Genomic DNA, 27053 nt, shown 5'->3' with positions numbered 1-27053 from the left:
TGTTAATGATACTGAGGAGGGAAGCTCCCTCTTCCTCCAGAGACCTCCAGAGGGAAGCAAGGGTCCTGCTCTGTTGGCCCATGGTAAGGCTTGGAGATGTGGTTTCTCCAGTGATCATTCTGCTCTCTCACTCTTCCCTCAACACGGAGGTATGTGCAAAGCCTACTGGCCGAGATTCCCCAGATTTCAGCCTGCCTCTCACTTCAGAATCCAAAGCTGGGAGCCACAGTCAGTAGGGTTTACACAAAAGAAAATATTTCCGCAGCAAAGAAAAAAAAATAACTTGCAGAATGTAGGGCAACTAATGAATTTACTCACTCACCTCTCACCTGTACTGTTGTTTTGTGTCAACTGTTCTGGGTGTTATAAAGAGAAGACCTAACTCCATCACTGACTTCCTGTCCTGGAGGAGGACTTCCTCCTCTGCATGTTTGTGGCAAAGGGTGCCCTTTGATATTTTATGCAACTGACTTGATGGACTTCAGACTCTGCGGGGGCAGATCCCTTCCCTGAGCAGCTTGGAAGTTACTCCTGGGGCACAGTCGAATTTCTTTCTTTCCCCAAGTGACACCAAAAGACAAGGCGGAATCCAGGTGCTAGAATAGGTGGGACTCTGCGCTGTTGAGGTGTAAAACTACAGGTGATGTGCCACCAGTGTCCACCACAGTTCTTGGCACACATGTTCAGTGAGCATATGAGTGTTTAATGCCCCTCTTACTAACACACTGATTCTTTTTCATAATAAAAGAAAATGGATCCTTATTATTTACAGAAAAGAATTTTCCCTGAGCAAGATTTTGTAAAATGAGCAATGTATAAAAAGTAAACAACTGGAAAGACAGCGATTTTTTTCCTGACATCGGTTTACTCAGAGGCTCCATAATCACAAATCCTGCAAACCTGCTCAACTGCATGCGAGTCTGACAGTGTGAAAGGTCTCAGCACGGTGCTTGGGACTGTCCTACAACCACTTCAACTCAAAAGACAAGGTTTTATGAGCCACAGGGATAAGTGAAATGGAGAAAAAAAGAGGATGGAAAGTTAGTTAAATAGTTTAATCATAGCAGTTTTACAATTCTAAAATTAACAAGCAGACTTGTAATAAAAGAGCTCCAATGTTTGCAAAATGACCTCACTTCCATTCTGAATCTGTCTTTTTAATTGTAAAGATTAGCATTACATTTAAAAGGACTCAAAATGGAAAAAAAAATGGAGCAATTTATATATCACCCATGGTCTGTGATGCAACTGATGAAATCCCTGAATGGATATTGCTTCAGCTTTGATATCAAAAAATGGCCTGACGAGAAGTCCTTAATCAACAACTGATCACGGGTGGCCGAAAGAAAGAGGAAAACCCAAAACTACCTCAAGTTCATAACGTATCACATTGTTGGTGGATGACACTGGTTCTGAATGTACAAGTAAGCCCACGACACTTTATTACTATGGATATAATTATCATGGAAGTTCTCTCATGTTGATCAACTTGCTTCTGAAGGTTTTCTTGGTTCGTTTAAACTTGCATAATAAACATGCAATGAATGATTTCTTTTGAAAGTATGTTTTTTGCAGTGTTTCTGTTTTCATACAAAGATTTCATAACGTTGCAATGTTGCATCAGAGAGCATTACCAAAATTAGAGCAGGAGCAGACAGGGAGGGCAAATGAGGAGTAGCTGATGAGAAGAGCCTCGTCCATCCTGAGTCACACCACCCATCTTTTGAAACAGGTGAGAAAGCTTTTCTTACCCTCCCCCACCAGAGAAAAAAATGAAGAGGAAAAAAAAAAACTCATGAAATCAATCTAACTAAGGAAAAAAGGTGGACGTGAAGAAAAGAAAGATGCTTTTCATGCACATCTTCTGCATAGCTCAACCCACATAGAATAAGGCACGGTTTCCCTTCACAACTGGTGTCCACGGCAATCGGCTAAGTGCTACAGTGCTGTGACCCTCAGACAGTTCCCTTCCAGGTGGTGAAATAAAGAGGCCGGTGAGTGTGGCTGCCACGCTCCACTGTGAAGGTCCCATGGCTCAGGAGGTGTCCAGGACCCTCAGAAGAAACTGCCCACACGGTATGGTAGAGAGTGTCCACAATGGTCTTCTTCCCAGAGTTCCCGTTTTATCTGGGTATGAATTTAGATTCTTCTTCAGTCTTTATTTCTCAAACAAAATACACAAGGTGGGGGGGAAACAGGTCCTTAGAGACAGAGCTCTGATGCTCCCAGAAAGCACAGAACACTGGCCATTCACAAAATCTGCACGCTCTTTCCAAGAGGACAGAGACAGAGAGGGGGTCAGAGAGGGTGGGCAGGTGGACAGGGAGGCACAGAGAGGGAGGGGGTGTGTCTTCTGGTTTCAGTGGTGGTCATGATTTTAATTTAGTTGGTCTTCATACTGTTTCCGGAAGCAATCCCCTGCTGGGAAAAATTCCCAGCACCTCTCTTGATACATCTTCCAGACATAAGATTCCTAAAAGGCAAAGGCAATGTGTTAACATGGTCCTCCAGATCTGTGTGTGAACACAAGATATAGACAGAAGCTCAACTATGCTGATGGAAAACAGGGAGAAATCCAAATTTATTTAGTTTCAAACTAACTATACCAGGCCTTATTTACTTCTGGGAATAAAAATATAGTAATGATAAAAATATACTTGTGATAAGTACTTTTGAGGGTTCTCTTACAATATTATTATTAATTATATCCCTTGTCAAACTTTTAATAATTTGTGGTGAGCAGTTTTAAAAGGGGATTTTCAAATCATTTTAGACATGTGGTATGCAGTCATTTTTAACTAACAGTAACAGTGTGAGCTGAAGTTCCTTTGAAATTACTGGCCATCTGATTAAGCAAACAAAAGTATTATAATTAAAAACACTCAATTTTCCTACAGCTTCTAAATGCAAACCCAACACTGAAAAGTTTATGAGGTGAAATTAGAATTTTACTTTTTCAAAGAAGGCAATCTTTCCAGACTCCTCCAGGGTAACAGGCATTCACATCAGGACACCTCAACCAATATCTGAGTCTCATTCCTCCCTGACTCTGCAGGGTTCACGCTTTGCCCCAGTGCATGGGGCTTCCCTTCCCATTATTTCTTTCTGAAGAGGTGAAGTCACCATTACCCACCTGTCCCGTGTGTTCCGTTTCATCTTTGTTTATGAGATACATCAGAAAAAACCTACAGAGAGATTCATCAGAAAGGGGTTATATAAAAATATGGAATATTTTATACATCTTCTGTTGAATTCCATTGTGGTAGACACAGAGGAAAACCACCATCACAGTTCATGGAAAATTAATTACAGTGCACTGGAAAGAGGGAAGGGCATGTTTTGACTTGACTTTCTGGTCTGATGCATGGTTTCCCCTGACTGCAGATTGGGGTACACACACCTGACTGCAGATTGGGGTACACACCTCTGTCGGAGTTGAAGCAACACTGATGAAGTGTAATTGAAGACCTGCTTAGGAAGATGGCCCCACTTATTGATGGGTTCCATCCAGTCTAGTTTGCCCATTTTTTTTCCTTACAATGCTCCTCTACATCTCCTCTGTTAGACACTAAAATTGGGCCAGAAACTATGAATAACATTTTACCCAACTATAATTATGGCTACTTCCAAGTAACGGCCATATTTCTATGTATTAAAAAATCAAAAGCAACTTTTAACTAGGTTTCCAGTAGTGCCTAAAGAGACCTATAATTCTGCAAATTTAATAAAAGCAGGCTTCACACCCCACTAAGGAAGCAGCTAGAGGATTCCTGTTGAGATGGGGAAGAGCCAAGACCCCCCCCCCCCAGAGACTCTGCACCCCATTCTCCACTCTTCCCCTCCACATTCTAGAAAGAATCCTTCATGTGAAAAGCTACAGCTTCAATTCATAATTCAACCTATTCCAGAGGGAAAGACAGCCAATGGCTGATGGTCCTTCTTTTAAAGTATCTGAGCAACTATGTAGAGAGAGCAGCTCCCCCTCACCCGCCGCCATGCCTCAAGCTGCTTGGGATGGGCAGAGAGTCTGGCTGGGTACTCACAGGTAGTTGGCCAAATTGTGCTCCTGCAAAGTGTGGGTTTCAAAGCCATGTGGCACTGTGTCGAAGTAGTCATTGCCTATTCCACAGATGAAGCACTTGGTCTAAAGGACAAAGGGAGACAGTCAACATCAGGGGTTCACAAAGCAAAACTCATCACACAGCAGCAGCAATTTGGTTTTCTTAATATACATCAAAGATCCCTGTGTGGAGGTTATGCCAGACCCCTGAAGGTGAATTTAATTGTTGCCACAACCATATGTTAGTGTAGTTTAAATGATACTAGTACCGGCAACAAGTAATAAATGCAGAGTGCAGGATGAAGACAGCCAAAAGGCTATGTTTTTTTTGGCAGCCTACATGCAAATGTCCAGACTTAGCAACCACTCTTGATCATGACATTGACTACAGTTACATAGGCAGGATTAATGTCCTCACCTGACACTGCAAACTTAGTACCTGCATGCACCAAGTCTGGCAACCAAGGGGGTAAAGAGGTAAATTACTTCCCTTTGGGGAGGGTCAAATCTAATAACAAGCTATGAGGCATTCCAGTGACTCTGTGGGTCTGCCCTTAGCCAGGCACTGTGGGAGGTAGAACTTAGCCAATGGATGTGTGCTGGCCTAACTGTCAATTCCAGGAACTGGGTGCATGGTCTTTCCGCCTCCCTTTCCACTGGACTCTGCCTCTCATCATGCAGACCATAGAACGGTAGCTGCTTGCTTGACCACCTGCAGGACTGGCCCCCACACACCCAAAGAACACCAGCCCCTCCATTTCATGATCTGAGTTTTAGAATTAGAGTGACTGTGTATCAGGTCAAATGGATTCAGTGATAACACCTCATTCCTCACCAACTGGAAGCTGTTTAATTCCATCTGAAGCATGCCCATAAGGCAGGTCCTAGGTCCTGAGATCAAGGTGATGATGGTAACTTAGAAATTTCATCCTGCCTTATTGGTCAACAACTGCTGACCACATGTGGGATTTGGGAGAACAACCAGGTCTTTGTACGGCTCTACTGGATGTCCTTTAAACCAAACAGGTTCAAATCCTACTGGTCATTTGTCAGGAGCCTACTCTTCCTCTGTTGACCCAGGAGAGCTAACTGAGCCACAGCATCCACCTAGGGGCTCCTGCCTGCAGCCCAGGGATCTGCTGGCTTTCTCCATTCTCCTTGTTCTGCACTGGGCCTGATACATTCTCTTCAGTCTAGCTTCCAAGTACACCTGTGTCCATCTCATTCCTGCCTCCTCAGGGGCACTTCTTCAGCAACCTCAGAGGCTCTTCATAACCTTTACCTGGAAATGCTGGTGGTCTCTTTCTCTGCTCCTGGTCTGGCCAGTTTCTAGTCCACTAACCCTAACCCTCATTTGAATCCACACTTAGCATGTAAGATGCAAATCTCATCACCTTGCTGCCCTCCTAAATCCTTGCCTTCTTTCCCACAGTCCATATGTTCAACTAGATTTCTCAAGTGAGTTATTATAGGCTCTTCATTAACTGGTTTAGCTCTCAAGCTCCATCACTAGCATTTAATGCTTCATCCTCAACCATTTATGCTCTCAAGAAAATTTTTGCATATCCAAATTCCCTAAAATCAGAGCCTTGGCAATAGGGCCTCAGATGGTGAAGCTCTCACACAATTCCATGTGAGTGGTACCCTGGAGATGGGCATGGAGCAGGAGGGGACAGTGATGAGGAAGGCACCACTGGCCTGCTCTCACTCTCAAACCCATACCTCCACCAGCTTCGGGCCTCAGCTTGGGCATCCCTTCCAGGAAGTTCCCCGATCATCCAGGAGTGACCAGCACCAGCCCTGGAGACCCCAGCACTCAGGGTTGACCCCTCACAGGAGCTCCTCCCACTGCCCTGTAATCAACCACCTGTGTGCCTATCTGTTGGTGGATCTGTGGTTAGGATGAAGAGTCGCCTACTTCTTGAGGGCGGATGGCACCCACTACTGCAGTCCAGTTCCAATTTAGCTACTATTTCAGCACATGTATTGGCTGAATTGAAAACCACAACTGAAGGTTGAAAAGGCCGGTGAAACCACACGTGGTATGGGTCCCTGAGCCCCTTCCCCACACCCATGCTTCTCTCAACAGAGGCAATGAGGAAGATGAGCATCATAATAACCACAAAGCACGCCACAGGAAGAGGCTCACCTCCATGTCTTCCTTGACTTGCTCCTGTTGGTCTCTCAGTTCCCCAAAAGCATCAATAATTAAACCTAGTGTTAAACAAAGACACAACTTAATCTTTATTGACCAGAGAATAACAAATTCATAGTCCTTTGCCCATTGCATCTGAAGAAAGGGAAAAATATACAACTCTATCAGAGGATGCTCAAAACTTCATAGACTTACCAGCTCACATCCAATTCTCCTACCGGGGAGTCACTCTTTTTTTGGGGGGAAGAAGTTACTGAAGTGAACACTCACTAAACTAGCATTTAAAAATGAACTGACAGAGTGCAAGAAACTGCTGATCAACTTCGCATACTCAGAGGGTATGCCAAGAACAACTGGGGTTCGTGGCTGTAAAACACAGAAAATTCCCCAGAACAGCTTTGGAGTATCAAGTTGGGAATAAACCAGCACCTAACTGTGGGAAGTCCTCAGTTGCCTTCCCATGAGGTCCTATAGGTGCAGCTTCCAGAAGCTGCAACAGACATTCTGTTTCAGCCCCTGCACTTTCTTCCAAGTGTTTTATGACTTCATCGTATCACCAAACACACTTCTGCTGCACTCAACAAAGACCTAACACATGGACTATGAACCTTTACACTTCTCCGCATATTTGAGGAAAAAAAAAAACTGTGCCACTTTTTGCCTGTGGAACTTAAAAGGTACTTGTTACATTAGACATCTCGTTTAAGTGAGGATAAATGTGTGTGTTAAGCAGAGAAAAAAAATGAATGATTTTTTTTTTTTTCTGAGAGTAAAAGACCACACTCCAAGTTAGCCTAGAATAAAAAGAAGAACCAGGGACTCATGGCAGCCTCATGGCAGCCCCATGGCTAGATGTGAGCACTGTGAGTCCAGATGGCCCCAGTCTGGATGTGGGCTCCTGCCCAGCGTGGTGGGACTCCACACTCTGCTCAGGCTGCGCAGACTCACTGAGGCTGCCTCTTTCCAGGCAAAGTATAGGTAACAGCCCGGTCCTCATGATGCCAGTGAGAGGGGAACACATGCCTGGCATGAGGCAGGTTCTCAGCAGCGACAGCTCTGACTGCTTGCCCTAATTACATGTCAGGCACCATACTGGGCATTTGAATGAGTATCACTTTTTAAAACCTCTCAATAACCATGCATAGGGCTTAGAGATTTACATAACTTCCATGTAACAGACCCACATGGCTTTGGTTCACCCCAATCCCCCCAACTCCTCAAGCTCCTAAGCAGTGGGACTGGGATTCAAATCAAATGAAGTGTTCTGTCCACTGCTGTTCAAGGGAGACACAGAAAACTGCATCCCTCCCCATCAGGTCCCAGGCTGCTTGTTTTTCCCTTTACTAGTTTGACCAGGAAGAAACAGGGAAAGGGAAAGCTCTGTTTGGCCTTTCTAGAAAACACACTGCATCTTTGCCCCACCCTGAGCATCAGCTCCAACCACAGTGGCTCACGTTCCAGATGTCCTAACCCCAGGAGGAGGAGGCTCACCTTGTATGATAGCCAGGAGGATGACGATCACAAAAAAGAAGAAGGTGATGTCGAAGATGATACGGTAGATCTCATACTCATCTCCCGCTGGGTCTTCAATCTCATCTCCAATGCCCCCTCCAGCACGGACCCCCACATACATGTGGAACATGTAGCACTGCAAAGGGCAGAAGGTGTCACTTCTTGGGCGATGTCTCCCAGTTTTACACTCAAGATCCCGGCCAGATGAGGTGGCGTACACCTGTAATCCCAGCAGCTCAGAGACTAAGGCAGGAGGATTGTGAGTTCAAAGCCAGCCTCAGAAATTTAGCAAGGCTCTAAGTAACTTAATGAGACCCTGTCTCAAAATAAAAAATAAAAAGGGCTAGGGATGTGGCTCAGTGATTGAAGACCCCTGAGTTCAATCCCTGGTACCAGTGGTCCCGATGCTCACTCTGGAAATGAGAAGGCTCTCAGAATCATCTCTGCATTTTAATCCTGGTAACTGTGATGCAACCTCTTGGCTCCTACACGCCTCTGTCTTTCAATTAAAACTCTCTGCTGTGGGCTCTGCCTAGCACCTGCTGTCTCACTTTGCATTGGCGTCTGGGCACCAATGCATTTAGGATAATAAGGTCTCATGATCCCATTGAAGTGCACGAAAAAAATCTATGACTGAATTGTCCAGTCACTTGACAACAGCAGCAGAGGAAAAGACAAGCATAAGACCCTCACTGAACCACCTGGAACCTTGGAAACCGAGCTGGAGAAGAGCAGACCTGACCTTCACCTAGAGTGTGTGGAATGGAGGACTGGGAGTCTTTCCTAATTTAACATCCGAGATAAAGAAGAAAGACAGAGGGGACAGACAGAGGAAATAGCAGTTTATTGGTTCAACCCTGAAACATGAAAGCAGAAATTACAGCTGGCTGCTGGTGCCCAGCACAGGGAATAGAGGGTTCCGACAGTGGCTTCTGGGCAGGGTTGTCACCCCAGTGCCACTGGCATTTGGGTTGGGTAATTCCTTGATGCAGGGGACTGTCTTAAGCATTGTAGGCTATCTGAGAAGGGTCCTGTGACCTCAATCTATAAGATACCAAAGCATCCCAGTCCCTGGTGACAACAAAACACTGTCTCCTGATGCCATCCCTATGGGCAAAGTTGTGCCAGGTTGAGAGTCACTGGCTTAGAGCACCCGACGTTCCATCCTCGTTCAAGGCAGATCCTAAGTCCCCATCTCGGGCTCAGAACTTCAGCCCCACTCACCCCCTAAACTGTTTTTTGTGGGTTTTTTTTGAGAGAAAGAGACAGAGAGAGAGAAAGAGAGAGAGAGAGAGAGAGAATTTTTTAATATTTATTTTTTAGTTTTCGGTGGACACAACATCTTTATTTTATTTTTATGTGGTGCTGAGGATCGAACCCAGCACCCTGGGCATGCCAGGCAAGCGTGTTACTGCCTGAGCCACATCCCCAGCCCCTAAGCTGTTCTTTCACGGCTGCCTCCCCCACACCTCCTCCAAAAAAGTTCTTCCTGATCCTAGATCTCTGCTCTACATTCACCTCACGTGATATCCTTTCCCATTCTTATCCGGTCCCGACTCATCCTCTTAGGAATAAATTAATAATTCTTTTTCCATAAGCCCCTCTCAAGATTGTTCCGGACACTCTGACCCGACTGCTGTGTCACCCAACAATTCAAAGCCTATTTGCTGGCTGCCTCCACAGCACAGAGGCAAAGGCCCTGAAACACCATCTCACTTGGTGACACATGGCACTCCTAGCCTTCTGACTTCCTTCTCAGCCTCCCATGCCAGTCCTTCCCATCTCCCTGTCTCTTGAGAGCCAATGCCCAGGACTGTGCTCTCCGATCCTTTTTCTTTTCCAACTCCCCCTTGGGGTACCGTTCTGTTTCCTGGCTTACTGATCTCTGCTAAGCCAGTCATTTCCAACCCTTTCTCCTTCACCCTTGCTGTCTTCCTGAACTCCACATCTGGGCCCCAGCTTTGTGTGATAGCCTATCTCACTCCACTGGAACCAGCTCTGCCCCTCTGGCTCCTGTTCCAGTGCCAGTGCCCAAAATAACACCTGGCACATGACAGGAACTCTAAACTCTCCTGTGGATGAATGAGGATGAGAGGAGCTGTTCTTGTGGAGACCTGCGGCCTCAATCCATTGGCCTCAAATTCTCAGGCGACCTGAAATAGCAGAAAGTGCAGGCAAAGAACAGGCTGCAAGAGGACAAAGGGCTCCTAGCTGGACTGAGACCAAGAGCTCATGGATCTGATGGATGCAGGAGATGACAGGTTTCTTGGGTCAGTGGCCTGAAGCGGAAGGAGCAGGATTCAGTGAAGATGAGTCATTCAGAAGAGTTCTGTGAGCTGGCACACAGCTGCAATGCCTACCCATGAGCACTGAGAGCCCAGGACAGCCCTCAGATCTGAATGAGGCTGAGGGGCCTGGCCCTAACTGCACAAGAGAATCTCTTGGAGGTGCAAACATTCTGGATTCCTGGTTCCATGTACTGAATTCATCTCTGGAAGTGAAATTTTAAAGAAGTCACTTAAAAAAAAATCCCCCAGGACACTGCAGTGATTTCTCAGAACTCGATGCCTGAAACTGTTGCCAGGGCATCTGTGGGGTGAGGACATTTTGTTTTCACTGAATATTCCTGAACACTGTTTCAGTTCATTTTAGCACACATATTTCTTATTTTTACTAAGAAGAAATGTAGACATTTTCTCCAAATCTGTGTCTCCATATATACTCAGCTGTGGCCAGAGGAAAGGGACGGCTCTGACTGCGGCCGCCCTGTGCCCAGTTCCTGAAATGACACAGGCTGGTTCAGCTGTTTTTGCTGGCTTCACCAGCACAGCTTTGTGTTTAGAATCTCCCTCTTTACTTTGGACAATCCACTTGCCCTTGCTCTGGAAGGCTGGCATATCTCTGTCAACCTCTGGACCTGGGATGCCCATACCAGTGGCTACAGGGAGCAGCAGGGAGGACATAGAGTTCCCGTCCACATCTTGGAATGTCCTACTCCCCAGCTCTGCTTGCTTGGAGCTGCATGTGACAGTGCTAGCAAACACCATCCAGGTAGTTCCTGATTGATTCCTGTTGACCAAGACTTTTGGACTATAATTGGCTTTCCATAAAGAGCTTTTCTTTAGGAAAGCAACTTGCTATATGAAATCTTTCCCCTGCTGAGAACTGAATATAGGGTCTTGTACATGGTAGGCAAGCATTCCACCAGTGAGCTACACCTGCAGACAGCTATGTGAGCTCTTAATAAGTAGGATTTGGCATTCTGACTTATACATGAGACTAAATTACCAAGGCAATATCTCTTTTCCTTCTCTCTCTCTTGCTAGCCATCCAACCAGCCTCTCCTAGCAATATCCCTGCATCTCATTCCCCACATCCCTTGTATGGTAATTCCAAGCATGCTGAGCCAGGAATTCTAGCATGGTTCAATGGCAAATTCATGTCCATGCTGAAAAGATAAGAATCTTGTGGATTTGATTATTTAGGCTCAACAAAATACTACATTTGAAAATAATAAGGGCACAGTTCACCAATGGGATTTTGGTACTGGTTCTCACGACCTGGTTGTCCCCAGACTCAGCACGGCTGTGGTGATGCCATGTGGGGTATGTGGTAAAGACCCACTTGGGGTGTCAGGTTTTCAGCCACCCAGTGATCTTCTGGTCCTGAAAATTAGAATCTACTTTTCTTTTCATAGAATTAGCCAAACCTGGTAATAAGAGCTGGAGATGGGAAGATGTAATTCTTTGAGGGGAAAAAAAAAAATGATACACTTCTTTCAGAGAATGTGAGTAATGAGGAAGAAAAAGTGCCTGGTCCCACAAACATGGCGACCAAGCAGCTGTTAATTCTCAGGATTGTACATGCTATACATTTTGTTCCTCATTCACCTCCTCAAGGGATCTGTTCTGGGGTTGAGCACTACGTTGCCTTCAGAAGGACTGGTAAAGATTTTTTTTTTTTGAGACTTTATGTTGGATAAAAAAGGGAGGGGGAGGAAGGGTGGGCAAAAAGGATGAGAACAATTAACTGGGACCATCTAGAATGATCACCTAACTTCCAAGAGGGTGCTCCCCATCTCCATCACCCCAAAAGCCTTTTTCCAAAGCAGACAGGCCTTGGAGTCCTACCTGAGCCATGTGTATGGGGGGGGATCTAGGTGGGCCACCAACACTGTGGGTTTGCAGGGCTGCCCCAGTGACTCCTGTCCTGTGGAGATGAATGTCCTTACACAGGTCCCCTCAGCCTCCCCAGATATTTAGCTGCAACCATCTTTTCCCCCAGGGCTTTAGATCCTCCTATGTTCTTGGTGAGGAGGTTTGAATTCTATCAGGACACTGTTGGTTTAATTAGATTCTCAGACTCAAAACACCATAATCCAGGAAAAAATAAAATAAAATAAATCCCCAGTGAAGCAGGAGTGGTAAAACTGCAGCCACAGCGCCACCTGCTGTGAGGTAGGGCAGCAGGGGAGCACCGACCTTGAGAGGCTCCCTGGACTGCTGGCCTTGCCCTCCTGCAGAGGTGTGGACATGCAAGTGAAGCTCACAGTGGGCACCTGAGTGAGGAACCAAGGTAAGCTAATTGCTATGCCCAGAGATGTGAGACGCTGCACCAGAGCCGGACTCAGACAGTCTCAGTCACAAAGACTCCCAGAAATCCCTTGAACAGAAGAGAAACAAGGCTTCAGCTAAGTTTATTGTTCAAACCATCAGAGGCGTGCCTCCTCATGGTAAAGAGTGGCAAATTCTCCAGCTTCTGTGTTTGTGTCCTGTGAAACTGGGCAAAAGCAAGCAGGTGAAGGCCATCGTCTTCCTAAGCAAAATTAACAGCAGTGAAGGAAACACATCCTGAGAACCATAGTGAGAATGTCGTCCTCTAAGGATGCTTTGATGACAACTTATTGAGGTGGAGTACAATTATGCCACAGCAGGAGAGACCAGGGAGGTGCCGAGGGCTTACTCAGGCATGGAAAGGAGAACCAGGGTGGCAGATCATCCCCCTACCTAATATTGCCACTCAATGTCACCATCTGAGATCACCCTCACCGTCCACCAGTATGGAGATCAGGTTACTCTACAAGGTTTTCCAAAACTTTGGAATTTCTGGGGCATGTTTTTCTTGGAAGATCTTCTTAGAAAACAAAGGAGCTTAGCAGAATTTCTACAAAGATGTTATCATGCAAGTTCCTGAGGGCAGGGATGGTGTTTGCTCAGTCAGACCTTATCCCCGACAAACATCTGGCACAAAAATAACAATTAATAGCACATGGCATAGAGCAATGGCTGAAGAATGACTCTTCCTAACCATATGGCCTATGACAACCTGCTCCACCTCTCAGGAGCTCAGTCTCCTCATCTGTAAAAGTGGACAATAAAAGCACACCTACAGCATATTGTTAGGAGGCCCTGGTTTTAGGGCAATGCCTGGTACATTACTTACTTAGAGTAAGTCCCATGCAAGTACTTGAAAATAATCAAGTTCAAGTTATGAACCTGTAACTGAGTACCATTTCTTTCTTTTCAGGAACTGAGTTTGGATAAATGACCATGACTGTGACATGTTGTCTAAGTAGGTGACTGACACATGCACACCACAATGTCATGTGCAGAACATCTTCAGGATGGTAACAGTGATGTAAAATTTGGGAGAATTAAGAGGGTCCTGTTAGTCACCCCTCTAGGCTTCCAGTATGCCCTGCTCCTCCCCCTGGCCAGGAAATCCACCCTATAGATGGTTATAATACTGAGAAGAATTGAATGAAGCTCTCTTTTATAATGTGGTGGGGGTAAAACAGTCTTAGACTTCTAAAATAAATAAAATATTTTGTTAAAAAAATAACTCAGAAAAAAAAGTATACAAAATGACAAGCATACATCTTTCCTTCTCCCCTGATCTGTGGTCCAAATCCCAGGCATCCTCTCATAGTACTGCCCAGAGTCTTGCTTTGTTCCTGCCAGTTAAATGCAATCTCTGTGTCTCTCCATATCAGCATACAAAGAGTACCCTCATTTTTAAGTAGTTACATGCTCTTAATGAATTTACTATACTTATTTAATCAGGGCTCTATTGATAATCTTGATTATCTCCAATTTGTGAGAATAGCCAATGGTCTACTAACATAAAAGAGCATAATTGGAAATAAGCCATTAGGTAAATCACCAGCAGTGATATCCACAGGTCAAAGGATATATGTACTTCAAAATTTAACAGATATTGCAAAATTTTTCTAAAATTATTGTAGCAATTCAAATTCTCAGTAAGATTCATGAAAGTGCCAGCTCCCCATCAATTCACCAACTGTAAGAGCTGACAAACTTTAAAACTTTTCAAGCTTAATGGATAAAAAGTGGGTTTTCATTGTTTCAATTTGCATTTCATTATGACAGGGGTTTAGCATTTTTTCATATTTACAAGCCCACGGAATTTATTTCACTCTAAATTGTCTGCCCATGTAATTTGCCATTCTTTTTATGGCTTCAAATTATTCTCCAGGAAATAACCACTTTAGCTACAGTCCTGGATCATATGAGCAACAGGCTAAGCTGGTCAGCGCTGCCCTCCCAACTCTAAACAAGTCACTCAGCAAGTCCACCAACTTCCAGCAGGGCAGCAGATGTGGTCTTTTATGTTCCACTGAAAGTGAAAACCGCTGATTCTCTAAGAGCCCTTCAACTTTCTATTGTGTATAGTATTTTTTCTTCTGTATTGTCAAAGCTTGAATATGTGATTATTAGATTGAAGTAGCTGGATAATTTTTTCTTTCATTTAGATCAAAGCTTAGGAACTCACCGTTAGCATATCGTCACATTTCATATCTGGCGTATCACCATCTTCACTCTTATTGTAGAATTTTCGGAAAAAATTGAATGCCACCACTGTATATAGGTATACGACAACAGCCAATAATCCCACAGTTAATACCAGCTGGAAAGCAACATGACATTGAACATGTATCAGAAACACAGGACGTGATTGGCATGTTGTGCATCTGGATGTGAGGACCCTACTGGCTTTGCCCAGTAGAGGCTAATGGTACCCATTACCTCTTCCTTCTCACCTTTCTTAGCCCCCCTGGGGAGATGCATTCACATACCCTCTTCATCAGGTGGTAACACTACTGCATGCAAAACCTGTCTGCCTACCTGGCTAACAAAGGCCCAGGACGGCTGGAGTAGAAACTGAATATAATTTAGCTTGATGTCCAGAGAGAGCCGACACTGTCAATAAGCAGCTCAAAATGTTCATTTCTCTATCCTCTAAATATCAGGAGCAGAAACTACATGAAATACTTTCCCTCTTTTTATGAGATGGAATTTCTGTAAATAATCCACATTCCTAATAAAGTCCATCTTGTTTTTGTTAATAAGTTATTTTCACTTTCAACCACATTCTAGAACTAAGCAGGAAGTTGTGTTGCTTCTGAAACCTGGGAACACCACTGGCAAGGATACATGGTGCACATGTTTCAAAAATAAAGCCAAGAAGTCTCGCTTTGTATACACCAACCAATGATCAATGTGAAAAATGCCATGGCTAATGGCCACAGCTATTCTGAAGGCTAGTTTTCCTCAATGTTTAATTAACTGCCACAGTTTAAAAGGCCTTCTTTCAACTTTATGTAATCTTTAATTCCAAACTATATGGTTTACATACATAGAAAATTTAATGGGATATGCATAGTGTTGAAAATGTGACTTACCAACCTGGTAGCAGTATATTTATAGTTATCACAGAAATTCTAAACATACCAGGACACATTACCTTTATGTGTCCTCTCTGATTATAACACAACCCTACATTCTCGACTGTAACTGTATATTTATTGTCTACAAAATCAGTTTACAATTATCTCCAGAAATCATGTTACTCTGATAGAAGGCTTAACTCACTTCTATAAGTGAAGTAAATTTGTGTACAGTTTAACTCTTAGGACAATTAAGCTCTCTGTATTTCTGCCAATGAATATTTGACACTCAAAAGGGTGAGCAATAATCCCCCCAAAACCTTAGAGATTGTCTGAAAGTGGCAGCAGACCTTTTGTGTAGAAACAGATCATAGGCTGAGCATCCCCAGGTCTGAACCTGCACTGGGAGCTTAGCACATGCTGGCTAGTGAGTGAGCACAGCAGACTTGTCACTGTGCTCGCCATGCATGCCACAGTCATATTCAGACCCCAGAGTGACACGGATAAGAGCCACCTGCTGAGCCAAAAGAGCAAAGGATGTATGAAGGAAGCTGCAGTGGACACAGTTCAGGTGTTTTGGAGGGACACATTGTTTAAAAATGTGCTGGGCTAGAAGATTCTGGAAAAGGCTTATCCTAGTCCAATACCTAAGAGAGAATGTGTTTCTGCCCAGTGGACACTTGAGAAACAGCAAATGAGTCAACAAATGCACATTTCTGCAACATGATTTCAGAATAACAGAAAGTCTTCACATGAACAACTGATTACCACGAGCTGATTATCTGGACCTAGACCAGCTTCCTCCAAAAGCCAGTATGACCTTGTCGAGAATGAAACATTCCTTTTTGTTGTTCAATTTAAAAGGAGAGAAAAGTCAATAAGATTCCCAGTTTCAACACGTCACAGTACATTAAGCCGCAGCATCTCGTGTTCTATTACTGATATGACCAGTGCGTCAGGGTGCCATCTGGGATCCAATGGGCCAAATAATAATTAATTCCTCAGTGCTGAACATGTGCTGTTCTAGGTCCTATTTGTTTTAATTTTCACAAAAATCCAATAAGGGAAAAGTACTTTTATTATTTTCATTCCAGGAAATAAGGGGGTTGAGATTTAGAAATGTTCATTAATTCACCCAAGGTCACACAGCTAATTGATCAAGCCAAGGCTGGCATGCAGTTCTGGGCAGCTCTAAATTGTCATTCAAGGGTTCATTGCATTTTTGTTGACTTTATTTGTTGCTTTTTCACTTTCTGCAAGGGGAAGAAAAAGATGAACTTTTACCTGTTTGCCATTGTGAGTTACTGATGACAAGATGGTTCTTAAGGTCTTGAATCCCATAGCAATATCAAGAAGATGAGCAGCAAAAAAAAAGTTGTTATAGTGTCCAAGAACAGACATGGTCATATACCAGGCTAGGTAGAGGAAAGACTAGTAAGAGAAACGGGGAAAGGCACATCAGAAGACAGAAGATGCACCACAGTCAAACGCTATTCTGACATCACCTAATAAAATCACTCTACCTGCCCAGGAGTCTTAGACCATCATTTTATAACCCTCACCAACTGTAGTAGTTCTTCGTGTGTTTTATTGAGTTTGTCCTGGAAGTTTCAATGTCACTGAATGACTTTTCTTACTTATCCTTCCATGGACAACAATTCATTGACTTATAACTTGGTAACAGGGTTTCCCAACCTCAGTACAAGTGCTATCTTGGACCCCCTTTGCTGAGGGGGCTGCCCTGTGCACTAGGGGATGCTTAGCAGCCTCTAACTGGATGCCAATAACACCTACTTGTAACGCTGCCATGTCCCCTGGGGGCAAAAACTATCTGTGGTTGAGAATCTTTGCTCTACAGTCAACCAAAGAACCAACCAATTTTTCCCCCTCCTTTTCTCCCCTCCTTTTTTATTTATGTGTACACAAATCAGTGTTTATTTAGAACCACTAGTTAAGAGAGATTATATGAGGAGTTTTATTAACCAAGCACCTTGGTTAATCATGAACACAAATAAGTCTAGGAAAAAAACAAAATACTATCTAATGTCACTGAAGGTTTTGGTTAACCCAATAACATCACCAGTAATATTTGTAGAACTCTCCAGGAATATAATTAATGTAGATAATTGACTCATGAAACTAGAACATGTACACGTTTTAAGGGACAGTGTATGAAGCAGAATAAAAATCCTGTGATTGCTTTAACTTTTCTCACTAGTGTTTACTATGCACTAGGCAGGTTTTGCAAGTGGAAAACTTTTGGAAAAGGATAGAAACCTTTGTTATGACCGTAACATATCTCAATCTTTGATAGAAAAAGAAAGAAGGAAGGGAATTAGGTGGTGCAGGAGATGTCATGAGCAACATGAGACTGGAGCTAGAGGTCAAGGGGAACAACAAAAGGTGGCATTTTAAAGGATGCTGAGATAAGGTTACACAACGAGTGAGCCTGGTAAAGGAAGTGGGTTGAATGCTGGGTTCCTGTGTGGGAAGAGCTGGTTGGAAAAGCAGAAGCAGTAGAGGCCCAGAGGTCAAGGTAAGGCACACAGCCATGTCTCATAGGCTTTGGGAGCCACCAGAGCATCATGAGCAGGATGGTGTTTGTGGAAAGTGGCATTTCAGGAACATTTACTGAGCATGTGCTGAGTGCTGGTCATTGTTCCACATCTGCATGCACAGCCTCTCATTTTATTCTAGCAAGATCCCTGACAAGCAGGCATCTTCAGGCCCAATCTACAAAAAAAGTGAGTGAGTTCATTTAAGGTAAGTTTGTCTAAAAGTGTTGTAAGAAGTAGAGCCATTCAATCAGGAGATGATTCGACAAGTCCCAGCAGAGGTTATGGGAGTCACGAGGAGCAGCCAATCTGGCAAGGCTGAGAGGGAGAATTACAGAGGACAGGGACGGGAACAAAGTGAGATGAAGCAAATGGACAGAGGCAGATAATGGAGGGAAAGAAAAAGGCAGAGTCCAAGCTAATAATTTATAATTTGAGTAACAAGAACAAAAATGCCAACACACAGAGAAAACTGTGGGAGTGGGAGAAGTGGAGGAGAGAGAAGATGATGTATTTGTATGGGACATTCAGATGGAGGCATCTAGGAAGGGTTGAGGATAAAGGACAGGTTTGGGAATAAGATAATCAAAGAGATATAAGTAAGTGACAAGCCGATTCAAGACTGTGTGTGAATTCTGCACCTGGGATGCCAGTTAAATTTCAACAAGAAAGAATAATTCTAGTATAAGTGTATCCCAGGTGGTATTTGGGACATACTTGTGCTAAAAATAATTTCTTTTTGCTTATATTACATGTCACTGGCAACCTTACGTTTCATCTGGCACCATGGGCTGTGTTTCAGAGAGACACTGTATGACTGAGGGCTAAGCACAGTGGAGAAGTGATTGGCCAAACAGAAGCCACAAAGCTGCAGGTGGCTGAATGCTTGAGGTCCTTTGACTTAATCCACTGTCTACCCAGGCCCAAATTCTCTAGAGGACAAGAAAGCTCCATAGCAAGGTGGATCTTGTGAACAGGCTCCCCTGGGCAAAAGTGGGCTATGCCAGGACTGTGGCCTGTTAGACTGCCCCTAGGGGGCAGAAGCCAGGATGGACTGGCTACTGCAATGGAAAAGACCGGTTGGATTTGGAACTGGAGCTGACATTGATCCTTTTCATCCTAAGTTTTCCATTATGAGAGAAGAAATTCCTTGAAAGACAGCACACAACAGTTGAGGTTCTGGAAGATATTTAGAGGACATGGTTGTGAGCTCTCAGGAGATACACACAGTCCTGGGCCACGGCTGGGTCAGGCTGGGATAGGGGGGGAGGGAGGAAAATTTGGAGTGTGTCACAACCTTGAGATAGGAGGAAGGAAACAACATGTACCCTAAAAGTCAGTGCTAAAATTAAAGGGTGAAATCTTGTGTAAGGAAATAATAAAGGGGAGACAGACAAGGTGCCGAGGCAGGGAAGGTTGCAGAGTGGCTCCTTGTCCACATTTGGCAGCCACATTTATTTATACCAATAGGTTACATTAGGTCATTAGTACCATAACCGCATGTTTTAGAGTATCAGTAAGGTAGCCTATGCTGCAGTTACATTTCATAGTTACAATATGTAATGTTAGGAGCTTTGTGCAGTTCTCAAGAAAGTCCACTGTCTGAAGTTACTGTCAGGCAGGCAGCTCCAGGAACACAGGAGCTTGGTGAGACATTGTAGTTATGCAGTAAATAAGTTCTTCTATTCCCAGGAGCTATGTGCCTGCAATCAAGGTTGAGGCTTGATGAGGTTCCAACACAGAGTCATCTCAGGGCATTGCCATACCAGCTAGACATAGCACATATATTAGCTACATTATTAGATCCTTAGAGAGATTACAGGGCATTCTACGGGTGGGAAACAGGGTGCCTGTTACCCCCCAAGTAACAGGGGGACACTTCCCTGTACATTTCCATGGTCAGAATCCCTACAATCTTAGGGATAACTGGTGGCTTTTAGTAATAGGTGATTTTTTTTGTTGTTGTTACATTTGAATATACACTTGGCTTTATCTCTAGTTTCCAAAGATTCTATCATAAAAGAAGGATCAGTCAAGAAAAGAAACACAATAACTTAATGTACTTAGTTTGGGGAAAGTTTAAATTTAGTACACTTAAATTTAAAAAAAAAACATAAAAGTTTAAAAAATGAACATCTATGACCTGTGAAGTGTACATCTGATCCACTAAAACCTGAAATAAAATGTATGTGAGTTGCATCTCAGTATCTTTTCCTTATGTAAATATCTTTACCCTTTAACCTTTCAGCTTTGGGAAGAAACAGAAGGAGAGATGGGCTGTAGATCTCTCAGATATGGTCTGTATTAAACACAATGAATAAATGCCTTAAACAACTGTCCTTCTCTCTGTAGAAAGCCCAGACTCTTCTCAGCTGTTGGGTGATGACACGCACTTACATTGTCAGTAAAAACAACTCCCAATTTCCACATCTGATACTTCACATCAATGGAATTCAGTCTGGAAAGACAAAGAGAGAAGAACGTGTAGGTAAACATTAATCAAAGGCCCTAAGGAAGTACAGAGGCAGAGGGGCCTGCAGTATCCCCCTCAGGAAGCCTAGCAGCCCCCCTGGGAGCTGGCTCTGCCCACACAGGGGCAGGAAGAAGAGCAGAGACCTGCTCCTAAGACACCCCCTTGTCCCGGGATGCTTCTTTAGCGGGATCTTGGAAAGGAAAACAAAACAGCACCACCTCACCTTCTGCTACTCACGAATAGCTTTTCTTCTTCACTTTTCCTTTCCTACATTAAATATAACCTAACCTTATTATATATATATATGACATTTATTCCTGAAAACTGTACTCAATTAACCAATGTATGTATTTCAAAAGTTTCCTCACTCACCTCCATTTTTCATTCATAATTGCATTCCAACAGTGATTTTATTTTTTTGGTTCAAATAATAAAAACTTACATACTTGTACACACTTATTTCACAGCTATATTCATTTTGTAAATGAAACGGGATTTTTGCTGTTATCTCCTTTGGTTTTTGCTAACCTCGCCTTCTCTGTTTCTGTTTCCACTCAGGCAGGAGCAAGGCCCCTCCCTGGTTGCCAGTGTCTCCCAAGTGATGAAGGAGAGGGCTGCGGTAGCCTGCCCATGTGGATGCCTCTCACTGGTCTGTGAACTCCCGGCACCCAGCACATTTTCTCACACGTTAACTGTCTCTCAGTGAATATATTTCAAATGAATAAGTCTGAGCATGAATATCCATAACCTTTACAGATCAAAATATATAATGAGATATGCTTGTTTTTTTTTTTTCCCTCAGTTTTTTAGACTTACCACTGATCCATGTGCTAGAATTTTTGATAACTTTGTCAGCCTTTCAGTCTCCCAGTCCCAGAGACATGTTAGGATGTGAAAGGGTCCAACATAGTGTAATGGGGCAGTGCTACTTTACAAAGAGCCTCTCTAGACTTAACATTGAAATCTTAACTTCTGTAAGCATTTCCTCTACTTAGGCAACCTTACTATGTGATGACAATCAGTTGCTCATCAAAGATATACAAGATATTTTCTTTTAAGAGTGAAGGTTTTGTTTACCTTAGCCCAGCACATTTTTTTAAGGAAATAAAGTTATCTTTGAATCACAGTTAATTTTATTATTACAGGAGCCTTTTTAAAAAGTATTTAAAAGTTACTATGTCCAACTGCAACTAAAAAATATTTTTAAAAAATGTTCCATAAATATTCACAATAGGTTTCCATATAATAATAAATACTCTCAAATAAAAAAAGGAAGAGCTGGAACAAAAACAATGGGGCAACCTGGAGGAGCACAGTTATTTTCCATGAAAGCCATCTAAAGCAAACTATAGGTTTCTATCAGATGACTGCATTTTGCATACTATTTCTGACTTCATTTAAGAATTCTTTTCCGGTTGGTATTTCCCCCCGTCACACTGATGGCGAGTTACTGCCACCATGACTAAGCACCTCTCCCCGCTGTGGCACAGGATCCCCTTTGTACTAACTCTAGCAGCCATGCTGACCCCACCTTAGGGAAGCACCAAAGCTGACCCAGGCCAAGCAGGCAAGGCCTTCCCTGGGCACAGGCCTTGGTTCACAGTAAACTACAGCTAGAAGCTGGGGCCTTGCTGTAGATGACAGTCCAACACAAAGGCCTCAGTTCCCAAGGGCCTGTCTTTCATTTTATATACAGTGACATGTCTTCAAATGCCACATTTGCCCTCCTAAAAAACCCATTTAATATTCTAGATCTAAATTTACAGTTTCTGATACATGGCTGCTTATCTAATCACTTTTCAACTGAGTTCACTTTTTTTTTTTTTTGACATAAAAAGCAAACAACCAATGAACTAGGTCAGGCAAAATTTTTTTTAATTCTAGCTGAAATATTTATCTGAGACAAAATAATATTTCCCTACAGAACCATAAATATTTGTTTTCAAAGCAATCATCACTTCCCTAATTGAGTGAGACCATAAATACACACACAAAAAAAGGCTGGGCTAGGATGTGGCTTGGTGGCAGAGCCCTGGGTTCAACCAAAGCTTATGTACATACACACACACACACACAAACAACTGATATGGCTTTTCCCAAAAAATATTGTTAAATGGAGACAATAAGAGGTGACATTTTAAAAGCATGTATGTTTTGCTTTCATTCCAGAAATTCAGTTGATAAATATGCTAAATAAATAGATATGTACACTTAGACCACATATATTTGTGTGTGTGTGTGTGTGTGTGTGTGTGTGTGTGAGAGAGAGAGAGAGAGAGAGAGAGAGAGAGAGAAAGATTGATTGATTCAGTCGGGGGAATTCAATTCAACTGGCTTATAACTTCTAGTTATAATATTATTCCATGAGAATACTACACAAATAATCCTTCATTTTGAAGTAAGATTTCCAAATAATAGTACGATAATGTTGTGTTTTCGGCATACTAATGCTTTACTATTTTAAAAGATACAATAATTACAATAAAAAGATATGAACTTTGAAATTTTTAAATAAAACTTTAAAATAGTCTCTGTTTCTACATAGTCTCTGTTTTTAAATCAGGATAATCAACTAATTTTCAAACAAACATCAGAAAACAGCTAAATATTATGCTTTTGCATATGTTTGACTTAAAGGGAATTAAGGTTAGAAAAAAAATTAAATTAAGAACTTGAATATTATGTTTTTCTAAATAAGAAAAAAGGCATCTTCAAAATTTAATAGAAGGGCTGGGGTTGTGGCTCAGTGGTAAAGCGCTCCCCTAGCATGTGTGAGGCCCTGGGTTCAATCCTCAGCACCACATAAAAAAATAAATAAAGGTGTGTATCTATAGCTAAAAAATATTTTTTAAAAATTTAATAGTAAAATATCCAATCATTCCAGAGCTCCACATAGCAGAAGCATGAAAGTAGACCTCATGTGCACCCTGTTCTCCTCCTTGGCCTGCTCTTCTGAAGCTGAGGGAAGGGGTCAGTGGAGGCCAGGGCACCATGCTCCTCCTGACAACCTCCCACCTGCAGGCACAGCAGAAGCTGCACTTACACGGCTGACAGGGAGCTGTCTTTCTTTGGCTTCTTCTTCTCTCTGGCGTCACTAAAGTCCAGTGCAGCCTTGTCCATGCCTAGTAACTCGCTGATCCTGTCTCGACCATAGAACTCGCCATATTTATCCATAACCTAGAGTCAGAGAAGAAGCACTTTATTGGCTAAAACAATTAAGTAACACCATTTGTGTATGTGTGTGCAAATATTTCATTATTTTTATAATTCCTCTGTATTTTCCATGTTTTGAAGACCACATAAATACCTAGTCTACAGCCCTCTCTCTGACCACTTCGCTAAAGGTCTAAGTAAACCTAGAGCATTGTAAGTAATAACTGAGGAACAAGAGGTCTCGTTCCAGAGAAGGAGGCTCACCAAAGGAAGATGGTGGACTAGAGAAAAAGGGTCAGCAGAACCTAATATAAGGAAAGCAATCTTCTCCAAATTCATACTTTGTGGCAGGAATTTGCCTCATTCCATGTGACTGTCACAATAAGTTTTATACTTTATAATATGAAAAATGCTTATTTTCAGCATCCTATTTTGCAGATAAAGAAACTTTCTTACCAAACTTAAACATAATGTGCCTGAGGCTGCTAATCTTAGCAAGGGATGGGGCCAGCAGAATCCAGACAGAGCCTTACTCCCAGCCAAAGGTCCTCTGCATGGACCCCTGATGCCACAAGAATGGACATCACAGTCTCCATTTCAGCCATTCCACTCTAACCAAAGTCCCTTTCCCACCTGTCCCCACTCAGTGTCCTGACGCAGTCATCCTTCAGTACCTTGCAGACCTGCAAGCTTGTCACTGTCCCTCTGCTCTCCTCTCCTGTGGAAATGCTCACCTAGGACAGATGCTGTGTGCATTTACCCAACATTCCCTCAGCTTCCTGGCCATGTCTCCTGCACCATCACTGCCTGGCTTTCCCATTCCTTGTTTTTAAATGTGCACTTGGACATGACTCACAGCTCACCCTGGAGCTCAGGACTCCCAGCTCTGTAATAGAGCACCCCAGCCTAAAGTTCATGTGCCATGCACAAGAGTCCCACACAACAGTGAAGAGGGAGGGAATGGGGAACATCATGAAAGAAAGGCAAGAGGAGACATTGTGGGAGCAAAGAGGCAAAGAGGAGCCAAGAAGCAGGGGAGGAGGCGCGCAGGAGAAGCAGGAGAAGTGAGAAGAGGGAAGGGACTGGGAACAAGGGGAACACTGACAAATTAGATCAGATGGAGAGAGAAATAGAAATGGAAAGAAAGGGTTGCAGAAATTTAAAAAATGGGCTTTTCTGAATGGGTACAATGAACTGAATGAATACATAAAAGAACAATGGGAGCTAAGAAGTCTAAGAATGTGTGCCATCTGGATAATTTAAAACAATTTAGTTTGCATTATCCTCACAGTGCTAAGAACTGGCCCATCGGATGGATGGAGGAACTCTAGATAGGGCAAAGGGGAGGGAGGGAAAGGGAGGAGGCAAGGGGCTAGGAATGATGGTGGAATAAGTTAGACATCATTACCCTAAGTACATGTATAAGATACGAATTGTGTGAAAATACTTTGTGTACAACCAGTGTCTTGAAAAATTGTACTCTGTATGAGAACTGCATTCTGTCATCATGTAAAATATAGAATAATTTTTTTAAAAAGTTCACAAGAGTGGGGGAAAAAAGTTCCTAGTCAATTTAGCTCTTCCAGACAATTTCAGAGAAAATTCTTACCAAATCTTGGTACTACTATGGACTTTACATGTTGATTCAGCTGAGTCTGGGGATGAGTGGATAAAGCAAAGTCTATTTATATTGGAGCTGCAGAGTCCATATTTCTCATGTGCTATTCTAAAAGTTCATATTCCATTCAAATGCCACTTTGGAATAACATTACCAGGCATATATAACTCACCTCAATATCTCATTCTAAATATAAACAACATCAAATTCAAATCTGAATTGCACTTAAAAAAAAGCAGAGAATGTATTCTTTCTAAAGAGTATTACCTTTCTTTTAACAAATTTATCCCAGTAGTTGTTGGGAAATGACCTAAAAAATGTAAAATCATACAAGTTAAATACATTTTAAACAATAAATAATAGCATATCATTTGAAATGAACAATATGTAAACATAAATCTTACATATGAAAGTATAATGATCTAGGTTACCATCTTATTTTCTTTATCATCAGAATTGTCAATATTATTTTGAGTATTAATATATAAGCATATGTACAGACAAATCACATTAAAAAGATTATGGATTGGTATGTTAACAGAGGATAATATAGTCATATTTATTAATAAGTAATATATTTATCATTTGTTTATAACATATCAATACATTGACTATTGTCATTTTTCTTTAAAAAATCAAAGCATTTGGATCAAAGCAGTCATTGTTTCTTCTTATTAAGTAAAAAGGTATTTTTCCTACTAGTTACCCTCAAAGAAACATTAAACCCAGCACTCAACTCTGACTCTGGCACCACACCTTGACTGACACAGAGTTTACTAAAAGGGACCAATGATCAGAGTCAGTATTAAGGGGCAGAATTGCTAAAGAAAACATTTAACATTCAGAGCAAGCACATAAAATGCACCAATAAATCATTCCCACTGGAAAATTCAGAACCTATTGCACATTGTAGCTCTGGAACAATAAGCAAATAGTCTTAATAAACAAGGTACTTCACTCTTAAGTATTAACTATTCAAAAAGTATTGTCACTAATACTTTTTTTTGGTAGAAAATCACGTTGCAGTGGATATATACCTCAAGCAGCCACTAGTCATTTGGGTTTTGACTTCATAAGACTAAATAACCAATGAATAGAGAGGTCCTTGTTCCTCTGTCTCACATTTTACATCTTCTCATAACACAGAGCCGGGTTTAACCAAAGCTCCCTGATGGTACCAATGGAAAGTTTATAACTCAGATATACTAAAAGTGTGAAATTTAGTGTTTGTGCTTCAGTGAGACCCCTCTTTTCTTAATGCACAGTTTCTGCTTCTCTGCTTTTGGGTGAGATAGCTCTGCACTGCAGGTTATACCTGCCTACCACACTTCCCTGGATACCAGGTAATGGATGTGAAGTCCCATCAGTGCTGCAGAAATAGCCTCAGAGCTCTATCTGATAAAGGAACTGGGAACACAGAGGGCATCCATTGGGAGGCTGATGCACTTACTTTTGATTTTCTTGGCTGAATATATAACTACCATTCACTTGTGCTATACTTTTAACAAATCTATATAAACTGCAGGAAAATGTTTTTATGTCTCAAATTTTCTGAGCACAGAGTTGTCTCTTAGAATTCTTTACTTACTGTGTGTTGATTACAAGTCTATCCCACTGGCCTTTAATATCATCTTCTGAAGGCTGCTCTGTAATATAAAGCCCATCAAATTCCAATTTCCGTGCTACTTCCTTTTCTCGTTTAAAAATAACCAGTGGGACCTACAGAGGAAAAATAAACATGGTAAAATTAGCGTAGATTCACTGGCATCTCCTGTGGTCACTATCTTTGCAAAACAGCTTCTGGAAAGAAATATTTCCCTTGGACTTTCAGGAAGGTAAA

General features: G+C 42.4%; 1 protein-coding gene across 1 annotated transcript in view; it reads right to left on the bottom strand.

Annotated features, from left to right (window-relative positions):
• Nucleotides 1-1036: 1036 nt before the first annotated feature.
• The window catches only part of Ryr2 (ryanodine receptor 2), a 437587-nt gene continuing 411570 nt past the window's right edge, over nt 1037-27053 (bottom strand). Inside the window, exons 98-108 of the mRNA XM_048800411.1 lie at nt 26802-26932; nt 25481-25523; nt 23486-23619; nt 20367-20427; nt 16699-16845; nt 14520-14654; nt 7707-7863; nt 6210-6274; nt 4044-4144; nt 3134-3185; nt 1037-2473 (exon numbers count right to left, since the gene is read on the bottom strand). Coding sequence (XP_048656368.1) covers nt 2378-2473; nt 3134-3185; nt 4044-4144; nt 6210-6274; nt 7707-7863; nt 14520-14654; nt 16699-16845; nt 20367-20427; nt 23486-23619; nt 25481-25523; nt 26802-26932 — 1122 coding nt within the window. The 3' untranslated portion in view covers nt 1037-2377. The remainder of the gene's footprint in view (nt 2474-3133; nt 3186-4043; nt 4145-6209; nt 6275-7706; nt 7864-14519; nt 14655-16698; nt 16846-20366; nt 20428-23485; nt 23620-25480; nt 25524-26801; nt 26933-27053) is intronic.

Source organism: Marmota marmota, unplaced genomic scaffold, assembly GCF_001458135.2.
Source record: "Marmota marmota marmota unplaced genomic scaffold, marMar, whole genome shotgun sequence".
NCBI classification, from domain to species: Eukaryota; Metazoa; Chordata; class Mammalia; order Rodentia; family Sciuridae; genus Marmota; species Marmota marmota.
This window is presented reverse-complemented; position numbering and strand designations above follow the sequence as displayed.